General features: G+C 39.6%; 1 protein-coding gene and 1 long non-coding RNA gene across 3 annotated transcripts in view; both read right to left on the reverse strand.

The window, feature by feature from the left end:
- Window positions 1-17,746, reverse strand: part of LOC138739616 (uncharacterized) — a 105,244-nt gene that overhangs the window by 68,418 nt on the left and 19,080 nt on the right. The gene's annotated exons all lie outside the window — the stretch shown is intronic.
- LOC138739615 (P2Y purinoceptor 8-like) overlaps window positions 13,146-17,746 on the reverse strand; it is a 56,056-nt gene continuing 51,455 nt past the window's right edge. For both annotated transcript variants that reach the window (XM_069892012.1, XM_069892011.1), the window contains exon 2: window positions 13,146-15,897. In XM_069892012.1, the coding sequence (XP_069748113.1) occupies window positions 14,861-15,847 (987 nt within the window). In that variant the 5' untranslated portion in view covers window positions 15,848-15,897 and the 3' untranslated portion in view covers window positions 13,146-14,860. The remainder of the gene's footprint in view (window positions 15,898-17,746) is intronic.

A 17,746-nucleotide genomic window follows, 5' to 3' on the forward strand; every position in this document is an offset into this window, starting at 1 on the left:
ACATCTCAGGCACCAGACCTCACTCCATCGAGGCAGCCTCTATCCCCAAACACACCCCACCACCCAGGCCATGCCCTCCTCACTCTGCTACCATCGGGGAAAAGGTTCAGGAGCCTAAAGATGGCTCCGTGGCACAAAGGCAGCTTCTTCCCCGCTGCCATCAGATTCCTGAATGACCAATATTTATTTTTATATAATGCTGCAAGATGGTTATAGTATGAATGTTTACACTATGACGCTGCCACAAAGCATCGAATGTCATGACTTTTTCGTGACATTAAATTCTGATTCTGATCAGTGAGTGTGAATCATCCACCATAGAAAGAAAAACAGATCAGACGTTTATTTAAAAGGTGAAACATTGCATCAAGCTGTTGTGCAGAGACACCTTGGAGTGCGTGTATATGAATCGCAAACAGTTAGTTTGTAAGTCCAGCAGGTAATGAAGAAGGCAAATTAGGTATTGGCCTTAGTTGGTGGAGGGATGGAATTAAAGGGCAGGGAGGTTCTGCTGAAGCTGAACAGAGTACTGGTGAGATCATACCTTGAGTACTGTGTCCAGTTCTGGTCACTTTACTTGAGAGGAGATATACTGCCTTTGGTGGCGGTGCAGAGGAGTTCACCAGGTTCATCCCAGAAATGAAATGGTTAGTTTATGAGGAGAGGTGTGTAGCCTGTGACTACACTTAAGAAGATTAGAATGATGCTGGGCTGGGGGATCTTATAGAGCAGTGGTTCTCAACCTTTTTTTTCCATTCACATACCATTTGAAGTATTCCCTATGCCTTAGGAAAGAAAAAGTTTGAGAGGCACTGTTTTAATTGTACCTAATTGACTCGTTATGTGCACGGTTTCGTAACTCCAAAGGAAATGGGCCAGTGACAATTTTTCTCAAGCCAAATATTTCAGTAACAATTGGGTCCAGAGCAGTGATTCTCAACCTTCCCTTCCCACTCAAATCCATCCCTTACTAATCACAGAGCACCGATGGCATAGGGATGACTTAAAGTGGGGAGTGAGTGGAAAGAAAAAGGTTGAGACCCGCTGTTATAGAGGCATATAAAATTATGAAAGTGATGGATAAGTTGGGAGCAGGGAAGTTATTTCCACTAGCAGGTGGGAGATATGGTCTAAAGATTTGTGGGCATAGATTTAGGGTGGAGATGATGGAGGAACTGCTTCTCCCAGAGAGTAGTGTATCTATAGAATTCCTTGCCCATCGAAGTAATGGTGGCTGCCTCAATGAATATATTTTGAAGAATCATGGAATTAAGTGTTTTTAGATAGGTAAATAGAGTTGAGACCAAGGCCGGATCAGCCACGAACTTATTGAAAGGTGAAGCAGACTCAATAGGCCAGATAACCTCCTCCTTCTTATGTTCTCTTGTTAAACCTCTAAAAAGGCAATGGCACAGGGTTAAATTCTGCCACTCCTAATTATGTTCAAAGTTCAGATTTAATGTCAGAGTACATCCATGAATCATATACAACCATGAGACTCTTTTTCTTCCTGCAGGCCAGGCTGATGTTCTAATTATTCTCAACTGGAAATTCTACTCAAGAAGAAAGAAAACAAAAGTAAATGTGTAAACAAACTGACTGCAAATACAGAAATAAATGGTCAGTAATAAATAATGAACAAGGAAGAGTCCATTAATGAGTCTGGTATTCTAATAATAATGTTATAATAACAAATGGGATCTTGCAATGCACAAGCTAGCCACTGCATCCCCCATATGCCAACAGTACCGACATGTTGAAACTGGAGACAACATGAAGAATGATTTGGAAGTGAAAATCTTGCTTCTTTCTCATGAAGCTGAGGGTAACAATTTTCAATAACTGAAGCAAGGGAACACGATACCAAATTCGACCAGAAGAGGGCTATTTTACACACTAAACAATGTCATCAAATTATGGGTTCAGATATTCATGCATTTAATCCCTTCACACCATTTTTAATACGTTATCAATCAATTGTATTTGTAAAGTTTATATGGTCCTTTCTGCTGTGTCAAACCCTTCAAAGTCATAGAGCTATACAGCAGCGTAGCAGGCCCTTTACTCCATTATGTCCATGCTAATCAAGTTGCCCATACAAGTCCCCTTTGCCTGTGCTTGGCCCATATCCTTCTAATCTTTTCCGATCCATATACCGACCTAAACGTTCTTTCATAATATATTTTACATTTTTTTTATTTCGAGATAGAGCATAGTAATGGGCCATTCATGCCCACAGCCCCCTGTTGCCCAAATACTCCAAAAAACCTACAAATCCCATCCGTTTCTTGGAGGGTGGAAGGAAACTGGAGTTCCTGAAGGAAACCCTCAGAGGCCACGGGGGAGAACATACAAACTCCTTACAGACAGCGCCAGATTCAAACATGGGTCATGGGTGCTGTAATAGCATTGCCCTAACCATACCAGCTAATCTATGCAGTAGTTTTTAATAAAGTAATACAAGCATCAGTGTAATCAGTCTTGCACATTACACTATTACAAGATTCTTGAAAAGGGAGCAGAAGAGTAGACCAATAACGTTTTATTTGACACTGAGAAAGCAAAGAGACAAATGCATTCACAATTTGCAATGATTTGAGAAGAACATATTTTGCCTTTTTTGACATAGAGCACAGTAACAGGCCCTTTTGGCCCACAAGCCCATGCTGGCCAATTACACCCAATTGAGCTATACCCCTAGTACATTTTGAATGGTGGAAGCAACCACGGCACCGGGAGGAAATCCACGTGCAAACTCCTCACAGACAGCGCCGGATTTGAAGCAGGACCGCTGGCACTGAAACAGTGTTGCGCTAACCGCTAGGCAAACCATGCCGCACAACCGTGTTCTGGCAGGAAGATCAGTTATCAATGGATATGAACAGAAGATAACTGGCAAAAGAAACAGAAGCAAACAAATTTCATCAGGAAAGTTATTATGGTCTGCATTAGAGCATGTGAAATCGCAGCCGGTGTAGGCCGGGTGACCTTCAAACCTTTCAGAGAGATCACAGGCGACCACCCTCAGCTCCACTTTCCAACATTGGATTTAATTTGCCACTTCTTTGCCCATTTTCCTAATCTTTCTGAGGGTTTCTTCAGCCCCTGCATTTCCTCATCACTACCTGCCCCTCAGGCAAATGGGACCAGCCCTGGTCAATGTCCAACAGACCAGTTTCTTGCGGTAAATCTCTATAACTCTATCATTCTCATGAACCTTTCCTCCATTTCGGTCAGCTTACTGATATATTTTCTTTGGCAGGCTGACCAAAAATGTGCAAGTGAGGTCTCATCGGTGTGCTGTGCTCCCATGGTGTCCTTGCTCCCATCTCTTCTTTGGCTTGGCTTCGCGGACGAAGATTTATGGAGGGGGTAAAAAGTCCACGTCAGCTGCAGGCTCGTTTGTGGCTGACAAGTCCGATGCGGGACAGGCAGACACGATTGCAGCGGTTGCAAGGGAAAATTGGTTGGTTGGATGCTCCCATAGTGCATGCCAAACTCCTTCCTCATGGCTCCGCATCGCCGCTTTCATATAGGGTAAACTGCTAGCTGTTCCACAACCTGATACGACCGCAGGTTCTTTGGTAATGTGTCAGGCACCCACCCTTGCAATTTTAACCAAATACCTCTGAGATAAGCACCATCAAATTCTGGTGTAGTTTTGAGGACATGAGGGCAAGCAGAGTGTAGAATGTAATTGGGTGGGATGTCTTGACTAACCCACACACACACACACACACACACACACACAAAACACAGACTCGCAGAGACACACAAACACATATGTACAGACACACAAACATACACATACACACGCAAGCACAAATGCACACATACTCTCACTCACACACATAGACAGATAAACACAGATACAGACAAAGTTATCCTGGAGTCAAGTCTTTAACCAAGTATTTGACGGCCATGATACATAAGATCTTGAAACAAATTGATCATCATTTGTGTCACTGTCTGTTGATTACCATGAGCCCAGATGTTCTAGTTTTGGAGGAAGACTCCGTGAATATAAGGTGAGGGTGATGCAAGGCAAATGAGTGTTATAGCAAGAGAAATCATTTAAAGTTTGATACCAATGGCTTACAGCAAGTGAAGAGAAAAGTAGAACAATGTGCCAAAGCATGAAAATAAAGGAGAATTAGGGCTATAATTTTGTCCACATCATATGACAGTTTACTCACACAAATACACGAGGTTGAAAAAGGATGTGAAGTTGCTGAGATGGAAGAAAGAACCAATGTGGAGCAGAAGGAAATAATAGTAAGGGCAGATTTACAATAGCATGGCTGATTGAAGTGGACTGATATTGGACGTAATTGACAAAGGGAAAGAGAAACCTGTCGTCTTCACTTCACACACTTGGCCCAATTGCAAATGTGCTCATGTGCTCATTCACAAGATAAAGAGAGATACGTGGAATAATTGTGTGCAATTCTGGTCACCCCATTGCAGGAAGGATAAGGAGATGTTGAAAATATTGAATAAGATTCGACCTGAATTTGGTGTGAGGTAAGACTTTAAAGCAAAAGAGCACACAACCCATTCTATCATGAGTTCATCCATTTTCCCACTCAGCCCCACTGCCAGGCCTTTTTTCCATATCCTCTGATGCCCTGGCTAATTGATCAGAATCAGGACTTAATGTCATGAACATCTCAGGAAATGTGCTCGCTTTGGGCGACATTAATGGTGCAAGATTGCTACAAATTATGTTTGAAAAAAATTGCAAAAGAAGAGAAATTGAGATAGGGTCTGTGCTTCACTGTCCACTCCGAAATTTGATGGCAGAGGGGAAGAAGCTGTTTGATATTCATCTTGAAGCTCCTGTACCTCCTTCTTGATGGCAGCAGTGAGAAGATGTCATGGTCTGGGGGGGTGTGGTTCTTGATGATGGAGGCTGTTTCCTTGAGACACCACCTTTTGTAGATGTCCTTAATGAAGTGAAGACTGTTGCCTGTGATGGTGCTGGCCGAGTTAACAACTCTCTGTAGCCCTTTCCTGTCCTGTATTTTATGTCTGTGTGTTACTTGGGAGGCTTCTTAAATAACTTAGAGATGCAAGTTTCAAATAACCAAAGAGACTTTACTTACTGATGCCTTTCACCCTCTCAGGAAACTGTTTACACAGTCAAATATGTATGTGTGTGTGTATATATATATATATATATATATATATAGGCCCCACAGTGGTGCACTGCAGATAGAGCCATGAGAAGGGTGTATTCTTACAAGGTTACAAAATAGTTCACATTATCCTGACTATATAACATCCCTCCTTCTCAAGATAAAGAAAAAATTACTGTTCTTTATTATTTTCTTTCTAGTGCAACTTAAGTAACTGAACTTGTACACTAGTTTATTTACACAACTATTTTTAAATAGTTCTTATCAATATCACACTAGCAGCAGTATGTTCCTTTGCCATCTTGTGGATTTGGCTGCGACCGTTGGGCTCTGTGTTGCTGGTCCACGTGGAGGTGATGGAGCTTGTTGTGCCTCACCTGACAACTGCTGTGTTGTTGTTTCAGTATTAGTGGTTGTGGTCTCTTCACTTGATACTTCACTTGATATTGGTGTTGCAGGCTTTGCTGGGATTAAAGCTTTCTGCTTCTTCACATCTTGTGTTGGGCCAGATGTAAATTCTGTTCTCCTCAGCTAATTGCCAGAATCAGTCTTGTCAATGTATGATCTTGGTGTCTCAGCATCTCTAATGACCTTTGCTGGGGTCCATGTTTTCAACATTAGCTCTTGAATATGCACATACTGCCCTCTGAAGAGTTCTGGCAATGTTTTGTGCATGTTTTAAAAAATATTTTATTGAAAATATAAGCAACCATGATTACACCAATAATTCAATATATTACATCGAAAACACAAATAAGAAACTATCAAATTATATATTTTTAAATGTTCTGGAGTTAGATATAATTGATATATAAAATTACAAGTTACAAATCTGTACTAGACATTTATAATTTTTGTCACTGCAAATAGTTTTCCAATGATCTCTATCCAAATCCACTCCAAAATCTTTTTCCCATTTGAATCTTGATTTATGCAAATCAATGTTAGATATTTTCTGTTGCAATAATTTCATTTCAGAAATAAATCCTTTCTTCCCTCCATCATAAACCATCATTTCAAATTTCAAATCTTTTGGAAGAAACAAATTCCTCGCAAAGAAATCATACAACATCGATTTAATTTGATAATAGCAAAATATAGTTTAAATTTGTATTTGATATATTTCTTTCATTCTTTCAAATGAAAGAAAGCAGCCTAATTCATAGCAATTATTTAATATTTTAATCCCTTTCTGATCCCAAATTACTAAGCATAAAAGAAAAATGTTTATTCTGATACAAAGGATTATATCTAGATATTTTCCTTAAGTACCAATTTCTATATTTATCCCATCATAAATATTCATCAAATGGCTACTTAAAAAAATTAACATTCCATTTATAAACAAATAGTTCCCTTCTATCCTCACTAATTCTATTTAATTCTATATCCTCCCAAGTCAAAGGACTATCAAGATCAAACATTCTATTAATAAATTTTAACTTAGTGGCCTTATAGTAATTTTAAAAATCTGAAAGTTGTAATCTCACTAATTCATATTTCCATGATATGTTATGATTAGAAACTCTTGCCAATTAACCCTTCAATACAAATTTCCTAACTACTGTATTCACATCTTGTAAAAAAAACTTTTTAGAAATATTACAAGGAATAGTTTGGAACAAAAAATACTGAAGTCTAGGAAATACATTCGTTTTTATACAATTCACTCTACCAACTAAAGTTATCGGTAAGACTTTCCATTTAATTTATATATAACCATATAACATTTTACAGTATGGAAACAGGATACATCAGCACTTCTAGTTCACATTGATTTAAGTGAAAAATCCGCAAGTTCCACCTACCCACTTCCTACTCATAACCCTCCAACCCCTCACACCTATGTACTCATCTAACCTCCTCTTAAATGAAAGAATTGACCCTGCCGCAACTACCTCTTCCAGAAGATCATTCCACTCAGCCACCACTCTCTGAGTGAAGAAGCTTCTTCTTATATTACACCTAAAGTTTTGACCCTCAACTTATGACCCATTGTTCCAATTTCCCCTACCCTCAGGAGAAAGAGCCTATTCACATCTACTATATCTATTCCCTTCATAATTTTAAATACCTCCATCAAATCTCCTCTCAACCTTCTGCGCCCCATTGAATTATGTCCCAGTTTGATCAATCTTTCTCTGTATTCAAGATTTCAGGCAATCCAGGCAACATTTTTGTAAACCTTCTTTGCATCCTCTCAACCTTATTTATATCCTTCCTATAATTTGGAGATGAGAACTGCACTCAATACTCCAAACTTGGCCTCACCAGTGTCTTAAACAGTCTCAACATCACCTCCCAGCTCCTATATTCTATGCTATGATTTATAAAGGCCAGCACACCAAAAGCCTTCTTCACCACCCTATCTAAATGAGAATCCACCTTCAAAGAATGATGAACCACTATTTCAAGTTCCCTCTGTTCTTTTGCATTCCTCAATGCCTTCCCTTTCACTGCATACATCCTATTTTGGTTATTCTTCCAAAAATGAAGCACCTCATACTTATCTACATTGAACTCCATCTGGCACCTTTCAGCCCACTTTTCCACAGTCCAAATCCTTCTGGAGTCGGTGAAAACCCTCTTCACTATCCATAACTCCCCCTATTTTTGTATCATCCACATATTTACTCACCCAATTTACCACCCCATCATCCAAATCATTAATATAAATGACGATCAACAAAGTACCCAACACCGATCCCTGAGGTGAACCGCTTGTCACCGGCCTCCATCCTGACAGACAGTTGTGCACCATGACTCTCTGATGCCTATCTTCCAGCCACCATTGAACTCATCTGACTATCTCTATATTAATCCCGAGAGACTGAACTTTCTTCACTAACCTTTCATGTGGAACCTTATCGAAAGCCTTACTAAAATCCAAATAGACCACATCAACTGCTCTACCTTCATCAATCTTTCTGGTCACTTCTTCAAAAAATTCAACAAGATTCATCAAACACAACTTTCCCCTCACAAACCCATGATTGGGTGTCCCTGATCAATCCCTGTCTATCCAGATATTCATACATATTATCCTGCAGAATTCCTTCCATTAATGTCACAATTACTGGCCGATAACTGCTTGGCCTGCACCTTGCGCCCTTTTTAAACAAAGGAACCATGTTTGCAACACACCAATCCCGCAGTACCACACCCTCCTTCAGCGTCTATTGAAAAATCACTATCAGAGCCTCCGCGATTTGCTCCCTGACCTCACTTAAGGTCCTAGCAAAAATCCCATCAGGATTAATCCTCTAATTACATAAAATAATAGCAAATAATTTAAAGCATATAAATGATTTGTATGTCTATCTATTTTAATACCTAAATATTTAATTTGATCGGCCCATTTAAAATATACTACTTTTGCTACAAACAGAATAATAAGCTTCAGACAATGTTCACTTTCATAAGTTCACTTTTATTCCAATTCACTTTATACCCCGATAATTCTCCATATTGTATTAAATTTTCCTGTAAAATGTTCAACGACTCTTCTGGTTAGGTAAATGAATCAACACATCATCCACAAATAGACTAATCTTAAATTCATCCAGTCCTGTTTTAATAACTTTTATATCCCTTTCCTGCCTTATTTATTGTGCTAAAGGTTCAATCACCAATGCAAAAAAAATGCTGGTGGCAGAAGGCAACCCTGTCTAGTATTTTTCTCTAAATTAAAAAATTCAAATAAATGCCTGTTTGTCATAACACTAGCTTTTGGTTGTTTATATATTGCCTTAATCCAACTTATAAACATTGGACCAGACTGTAATTTTTCCAACACTTCAAATAAAAAGCACCATTCCACCATTTCAAATGTCTTTTCGACATCTAATGTTAAGATCATTGGGAAGTCGTATTTCTCCCATGAAATATTAATTAAACTAATTAATTTAATTACATTATCAGCAGAATATTTACCCTTAATAAAACCTGATTGATCAATATGAATCAACTTTGGTAAAAATTGTACTAACCTATTAGCCAAAATCTTAGTCAAAAGCTTATAATCAACATTTAATAATGAAATTGGCAAACAAGACCCAGGATTCCAAGGGTCCGTTTTTTAAGAATTACTGTTATAATAACTTGTGAAAACAGATTCTGGTAAAGATCGTGTATCTCTAGCCTGCTATAAAACTTCAACAAACAATGGAGGCAATAATTTTTTGAAATTTCATATAAAATTCCACATTAAAATCATCCTCTCCCGGAGATTTACCATTTGGCATTGAATTAAGAACTAACATAATCTCTTTAGAATCTATTGGCTTCTCCAACTGTTTCTTAATCAAATCATTCAAAATAGGTAAATGTAACTTACTTAAAAATCAATCTATTTTACTTTGATCTTGCTGCACTTCTGAAGTATATTTTTTAATAAAATTCCTTAACCTGCTCATTAATATTCTGGGGTTTATAAGAATTTTTTGATTTTTTTTCTAACTGCCTTTATAGTTCTAGATACTTTCTCAGATTTCAATTGCCATGCCAAAGCTTTATGTACCTTTTCCCCGAACTTATAATATTTTTGTTTAGATCTTTGCAATAAACATTCAACTCTATAAGTTTATAATGTATTATATTTCAATTTTGTAGAATCTAATTGCACTTTTTTCTCTTTATCAAATGGATTCCTCTGTAACTCTTTTTCCAAAACATTTATATCTTTCTCCAACATATCAACCTCAGCTAAATATTGCTTTCTAAGCTTAACTGTGAAACGAATGATATGACCTCTTAAATACACTTTTAAAGCATCCCATAAATCAAATATACTATTCACAGAATTTCTATTTATATCTAAAAACTGTTGTATTTGTTCATTAAAATATTTACAAAATTCTTCATTTTTTAATAATAAATAATTAAACCTCCAACGACACATAGAAAACCATTTATTCTGTTAATGCATATGTCAATAATACAAGTGACTGATCAGACAGAATTCTAGACTTATACTCAGTCAATACTACATTATCCAATAACTGATCTGATAACAAAAAAAATATAAATTCTGGAATAAATATTGTACTGAGCTAAATAAAAAGAATAGCCCCTTTCTTTTGGGCTTAATTTCCTCCATATATCAATTAAAATAAGTTCCTTCATCAAAAATAATATATTTTTAGCCATCTTTGTTCCAGGCATCATCTTACCAGATTTATCCACTAAAAGATCCAAACAACAATTAAAATCACCTCCTATCATAATTCGATAAATAATCCTGAAAAAGCATCTCCTCATCCACATTCGGTGCATAAATATTTGCCAAAGTCAAAGATTCAGAATAAATTTTACAATTTACAAATAAAACTCATAAAATGATTCCAAAATAAATGACTTTTTTTATGAACTAAAAGTGCTTCTCCTCTAGCTTTAGAATTAAGAGAATAGAAAACTTGACCCACACAGTCTCTTTTTAATTTTGATGTCTAATTTCAGTTAAATGAGTTTCTTGCAAAAATGCAATATCAACTTTAAATTTCTTAATATAAGTTATCAAAAGAATTTAAAAAACCTAAAGCATACCGAAAACAAAATATAAAAAAAACCCTCTCTCCCCTTCCCCCCTTAAGTAGGGCATAGATACTTAAGGTGGGGCATGGGAATATTATGGTGGGGCCTGGGGCTTAACAATATTTTAGTGGGGCGTTGGAATATTTTAAGAAATAATTTAAAAATTTGAACATTTGAAAATGTTGGTGACCGACTTCAAATGATAGATTTTGTGATTTAAAGGCAATGGATTTTGCCTCTTGGTTAACTCAGCCATTGCTGGTGGACTTATCTGAAGTTCCAGTCAATACCAAGAGGAGTTATCTGAGTTGCAACGATGAATCTGTGAAAACTCTGTTCAAATTGAAAGGAACCAGGATGTGGCTGTCTGATGAGATCCAAAAGAAATACCCAAGCTCGACACTTTAGCAAGGCAACTATTTATACATTTTCCATCATCTTATTTAGTAGGATGTGGCTTCAGTGCTGTTAGGGATTTGCTACATTAAGAGAATCTGACTGAAAATTACAAAACGTAGAGATTTAAGGTTGAAGCTAACAAAATTAATCGCTCGAATCAAAATTCTGCAGCCAGTGTTAGGGGCAAGGTTCCCACTGAAGTGACGACAATTGTGGAATGTGTGTTCAAGATGGTTGACATATTGAAGTTGGAGTTGAATATGAAATATATATTCCAGTGTATTCCTGACCTTAATTGCATTGAAATACACTTGCAGTAAATGATTTAATTAAAACTTATTTTGAATATATAACTTTGTTCCGCTAATGGTTGAGTGTACGTTTTTTTTTAGAAATTAAAGTGGGGCCGAAGGCAAAAAAGGTCGAGAACCACTGGTGTAGAGGGAAGGGAAGGAGATGATAGGGGGGAGAAACAAGGAGGTGGTGGGGAGGGGGCAGAGGAAGATGCTCTCTGATAGGTGAAGGTAGGGAAGGGGCTGAAGAGCTGGGGGAAAGGAGACAGAGGAATGAGGGAAAGAGTGAACCCCAGAGAAGGGGTTAACAGACATTGGAGAAGTTGATATCGATGCCTTCAGGTTGGAGACTTCCAAGATGGAAGATAAGGTACTGTTCCACCAATTTAAGGGAGAGTAGTGCTGGATGGGTATTTTATCTCTAAGACCTTTGTCATCTGTCATCTATAAATTTCTTCAATGGACACAGAGGTGATCCAATTAGTAGGACTACAGACAACATAAATATCGGAGGTTGTCAAAGGATACAGGGGGACATGGATCAGCTTCACAATTGGTGGAGCAGTGGCACGTGGAATTTAAACCAAACAAGTATGAAGTATTACACTTTGGGAAGTCAAATCCTACAGGCAGGCCCTATAGATGTGTTGATGTACAGATGTGGGTCCATAGCTCACGAAAGTATGTTGAAGCCTTTTGGTATGTTTGGGGCACCAAATAACACAGTTCCAGCATAACAATGCAGCTGGTTAGAACCCATTTGGAATATTGGGCACAGTTCTGATCACAATAGCTGTGGTAGCAATGGGGAGAGGGCAGAAGAGATTCACCAGGATCTTTCCAAGATGGAATAGAAGGCTATAGTTACCAGGAGAGTTTGAAGAGAATGTACTTATTTTCACTGGAATGTAAAAGGCTGAGAAGCATAGATAGAGTCTTTCTTCCTGAGGGCAGGTAATTCTATGGTGAGAGGGTACAGGATTGAGAGGGGGGGGAAATTAAAAGGAGAGCTGAGGAGTAAATTGTTCCATGTAAAGGGTGGTGGTTATTTGCCAGAGGCAGGTACAATGAGAACAGTTAAAAAGGCACTTGCGCAGTTGGATTGGAAAGCAGAGAGAGACGTGGATCTAATATAGGCAAATGAATTTGGGATAGAAAGTCCTCATGGTCACCAAAGTCAAGTGGGGCTGGAGGGCCCTTTTCTGTCCTATTCTACAATTCACCCATTTTTACACTAATTTTACCATTTCCCATTTAATTTTCCCACCATTCTCAGCATCTCCCATAATCCTTCACCTCCTACACATATTAAGATATGGGGAAACAGCCAGAATAGGTGGCTGAATTTGGATGATTAGGGATCAAATTGAATGAATGGGCAGGTTTGAGGGGCTCAGTGGCCTATTTGCCCACCTACAATTTCTAAGGACTCATTTTGATATCACTCCACACTGCCAAGACTTTTTATTTGCAGCTGCTCCATTTCAGGTTAATGGATATCATAAATTAATTTTTTAACTTGCCGCACGATAGAAGTCGAGTCCAGCCAGGTCAACCTGTGACACCTAAATTAGCCTGCAACCCTGTACGTTTTGAAGGATGGGAGGAAAAGGGAGCAATCAGAAAATAAACCCACGCAGATGTGAGGAGAATGTGCAAACTCCTTAGAGACAGTGGTGGATTCGAACCCGGGTTGTTGGCGCAGAAATAGCGCTGGGCTAAACCGCAATGTTGCAATGAATGAAGCAATGTCAATCTTGTTTGAGTCTCCAGAAATACCAGGGGCATCAAAGCAGTTTATTAACTTAATTAACACATGCAGCAATTATTATTTACATCATATGAAGAAATACACGTAACTCTCCACAAATTTTGGTTATTTAAATGTAACATATAGATCATACAGTTATAAATAAACAGACCTGAGTTTACCAACAAACCAAAGTTGCATCTGATATTTCAGACCTGCCTTCTTCCGATTTGTTCCTTTCCGTGTGTGCTTTTAGCTAAAACTTGCATTCAATATTGGACAAAGTTCACATTTGTGGGACAATCCCTCAGTACTTCACAACCAAAGTTTATCCTTCTAGTGGACCACTGTTCTTATGCATAGTTTGCTGCCAAGGCCAATATTTTTTTGCCCATCTCTCATTACCTTGGTGAAGGTGTGCAGCCCTTAATGGACCACTGTTCGAGGTGCTCCTGTGGTGGAGAGAGTTCCAGGACTTAGATTCAACCGTACGTTCCAATTCGGTAGAGGGTGTGACCTGGAGGCATAGCTGCAGAGAGCTGCTGAGGATCTCAGCAGGTTCCACACCATCCATATAAGGCAAAGGTATACTATATTACCAAGATTTCAGGCCTGAACCCTATGTCAACATATTAAACATATTTGCCTACCAAGGATGCTGTGGGATCTGTTGAGATTCTCCAGCATTTCTGTACATTTACGGGTGCCATGGTTAGCGTGGCGATTAGGGCAACCCTGTTACCGTGCCAGTGAATGGGACCGGGGTTCAAATTCCGCGCTGTCTGTAAGGAGTTTGTGCGTTCTCCCTGTGTCTGCGTCAGTTTCCTCCGGGGGCTCTGGTGTCCTCCCATCATTCAAAATGCTCCAGGGGTTGTAGGTTGTAAATTGGGTGTAAATTGGGCAGCTTGGGCCCATGGGCCCATTTTTTTTAAAAACTCTAATTACAGCATCTGCGCACTTTCTTGTTTTACTCTGTGAGTAAGTGGTGTGTGTCTTCATTTTGCTGCCTCACCCTTCAGGATTAGGAATGAAGCTGCAGGTTAAGGATGAGATGCTATTTCAGGACAAGGCAAATGGTAGATGGGACAGCAGTGGCAGAGGGAACGAATATTCTGAAGGTGGTCATCTACACTTTGAGCAGACTGAGGTTCTTGATAATTCTGGAAGCCACAGATATCCAGGGAAGCTCATCTGGATATCCAGAAGCATTGGAAAGCCTTGCAGATGCCAGGAGGGTACCCATTTAAATTTAGACCTACAGCGCGGTAACAGGCCCTTTCGGCCCCCCAATTGATCTGCAACCCTGGTATGTTTCTGAAGGGGGAGAGGATACTGGAGCATGTGGGGGAAACCCATGCGGGTACAGGGATAACATACAAACTTCTTACAGACAGTGGTGGATTCGAACTCCAGCCACTGGCCCTGTAGCAGTGTTGTGTTTACCCAAAATTCACCCCTGTGGTCCAGTTCAATTCTGAGGCAATGGTCCTCCCTCAAACATCCAGAAAGTTCATTACAGAGGATGCAGGGGATGGGAATAACCTCTCATTGCCCATCAGCATGTAAGATATCTGACGAATGTTATCATTTACACATTATCACTCACAACTGATCAAGGGGGTGCCTTGAGTTGGCTCACTTTCCATTTGGAAGCAGCACGGGATGGGGACTCTCACCCACCATTGGACAGCGGTAAAAATGTAGGGTCTCCCTCAGCTTGAGCAGAGAGCGCTTCCTCGACCGCAATACTAACTGCACTTAGCCGCAAGAAGTTGCATGGTGTTACTTAAGGTATTGTTGCTGTCATCGACGGGAATGCACGGACATAATTTCTGGACCTTCCTCCTGAACTCCTTTGAGGCAAAGTAGTACAGTAGCGGGTCAAAGCAGCCATTTAAACTGTTCAGAGTCAGGGAGAGTTTGTAGATCACATAGATTGGCCTCTTTTGGCTTGACCTTACAAAATGTACAATCATAATTATCTGTGTGGGCAAGTAGCAGATGACAAAGACCAAAAGCATTATAATGGTTAAATAAACAATCTGCTTCCTTGATTCTCTCATTTCCACTGCTGGTGTCTTCAACAGAGTCCTGATAATCTTGGAGTAGCACACCACCATGACAATAAAGGGGAATAGGAAAAAGAGACAGATTTGAATGGAATAGTACACGTAAAAATAAATCAAGGCAGGGAACATGTCATGACGTATGATGTCAAAGCAGGTGGTGATATTCAGGACTGTCACTTTGCAGGTCAGCTCGGTGTACATTAGTGGCAAGTGGACCATCAAGACAAAGAACCAGATGATGAGGCAGAGGATGACGGCGGCTTTAATAGTGCGCCATTGAGAGCTACGCAGAGGATGGACAATGCCCAGGTAACGCTCCACGCTGATCAGCATGATGGTCAGGATGGAGCAGTGCATGTTGCCGTAGAAAAGAACAGTCACCAGCCGGCACAGGAGATCGCCGACGAGCCAGTTGTTCCAGTTCCAGTGGTATACAATCTGGAATGGCAGCGTCAAGCTGTACAGGAGATCAGAGATGGCCAGGTTGATGGAAAACATCATGGTCGGAGTCTTGGGAGACATGCGGCAGCAGAGCAGCCAAAGGGAGAGGGCATTGAGAGGGGTGCTGATGCAGAAGATGACCAGGTAGATGGTAGGCAAGGTGTGGTGTAGCACTGAGTTGGTGAGCATCTCCAACGTGCTGTTCATTATAATACTTCCATTCATGGTTGTGCAAGATCAGAGATGGTGATTTTCAAGGAAATGGAGGCAAAAAACTGAGAAAGCAAATAGCAAAGAAAAATGGTCAATATTCAAATATCATTTGCAACTATAGCATGTCTGCTTGTGGTTGTATTTTTAAAAAAATTTATACATACAACACAGCCACAGGTTCTACTGGCCCATGAGCCCATGGCCCCAAATACATCCATGTGACCAATTAGCCAACAAACCTCTGTACATCTTTGGAGGGTGGGAGGAAACTAGAGCACCCAGAGGAAACCTAAGCAGCTCATGGAGAGAATATACAAACTTCTTACAGACAGTACCAGATTTAAACTCAGGTTGCTGGTGCCATCATAGTGTTGTGTTAACTGCTACACCAACATTTGTAAGTGTGTGTGTGATAGTCCAGATCTATCACCAATGTATATAGTGTATATAGTTACAGTATCTAGACTGCTTACAGCGATTGCCTGAGAGCTAAGCCACGCCTACTGTCTGGGCCTTAAAGGGTTGTGTCCCTAGCCAGGTCGGATCATTCCGGACTGGTCGGCCACCTGTGAAGAGCTCCTGTCTTTTGCTAATAAAAGCCTTGGTTTGGATCAACAAGACTTTGGTTCTTTCGACGAGCTCTATAGTGTGTGTGTCTGGGTGTGTGTACGCACACACGTTTGTGTGAGTCCCATGTTTGTGTGAGTGTGTCTGTGTGCATGTGTGTTTGTGTATGCGTTTGTGAGATTGTGTGTGTGTGTGTGTTTGCGTGTGTGCGTGCACGCATGTATGTGCACATGTTTCGTAAGTGTGTGTGTCCTCGTGTGTGTGCATGTGAATGTGTGTACATGTGTTGTGTCTATGTATGTATGCATGTGTGCAATTTTAAACTCTTCTCATTGGATAATATCAGAAGACACCTTCACGCAGCACTTTTCACAACCTCAAGATGTCCTGGAACAGTTGACTTTTGTGGAAAAAGTTTTCCCTAACATTCTTCCTGTGCACTGGCTTGCTGAAGGGAATGATTGTCTCAAACTTTAATGAGGCAAACCTTGTATCATTAAAGATCAAATGGTTTGCAAATGATGAATTGATGAATTTTCCCATAAGGTTATTGGCTCTTTGGAGTGTATGTCTTTGATTCATGAAGCCTCTTTTCTTCATGATGGATTGTGCACCATTCTTGGTGCATGGGAATACCTTACACACAAATACCCAGAATCTCCCAAAAACATTTTGCCCAACCTTTTCAATTTACAATATTTTGCTCAATAAAAAAATATTTTCCAGGCCCTTTTGTAAATCAATATTGCATTTGAACTTAACAGGAAATAGTGCGGAATCTACCAGTTAGTTAACGGGTTATCTCTCAGATATTTCCTCCAATATCATCATCATTAACTTTAAACCAACGGTTCTCAACCTTTTTCTTTCCACTCACATCCCACTTTAAGTCATCCCTATGCCATTGGTGCTCTGTGATTAGTGAGGGATGGCTTAAGGTGGGAAGGGAAGGTTGAGAATCACTGCTCTAGGCCCAATTGTTACTGAAATATTTGGCATGAGAAAAATTGTAATTGACCCATTTCCTTTGGAGTTTGAAATGGTGCACATAACGAGTTAATTAGGTACAATTAAAACAGTGGTTTTCAACCTTTTTCTTTCCACCCACATCCCGCCTTAAGCCATCTGTGGCATCGGCAACACTTAAAGTGGGATGTGAGTGGAACCACTGCTTTAAATGATTTTCAAAGCAAACAAAAAAAAAGTGTTATTATTGAGGAGTTAAACTAACAGCAGAATGGGTTACAAAGATTTAAGGATTATTCGTAAAATTGGTTATTTCAAAGGTTGTAAAAACCATAATAATCTGATTAATTCAGTTTAATACCGATTTACAAAGCCACC

The sequence above is a fragment of the Narcine bancroftii genome, chromosome 7 (assembly GCF_036971445.1).
Source record: "Narcine bancroftii isolate sNarBan1 chromosome 7, sNarBan1.hap1, whole genome shotgun sequence".
NCBI classification, from domain to species: domain Eukaryota; kingdom Metazoa; phylum Chordata; class Chondrichthyes; order Torpediniformes; family Narcinidae; genus Narcine; species Narcine bancroftii.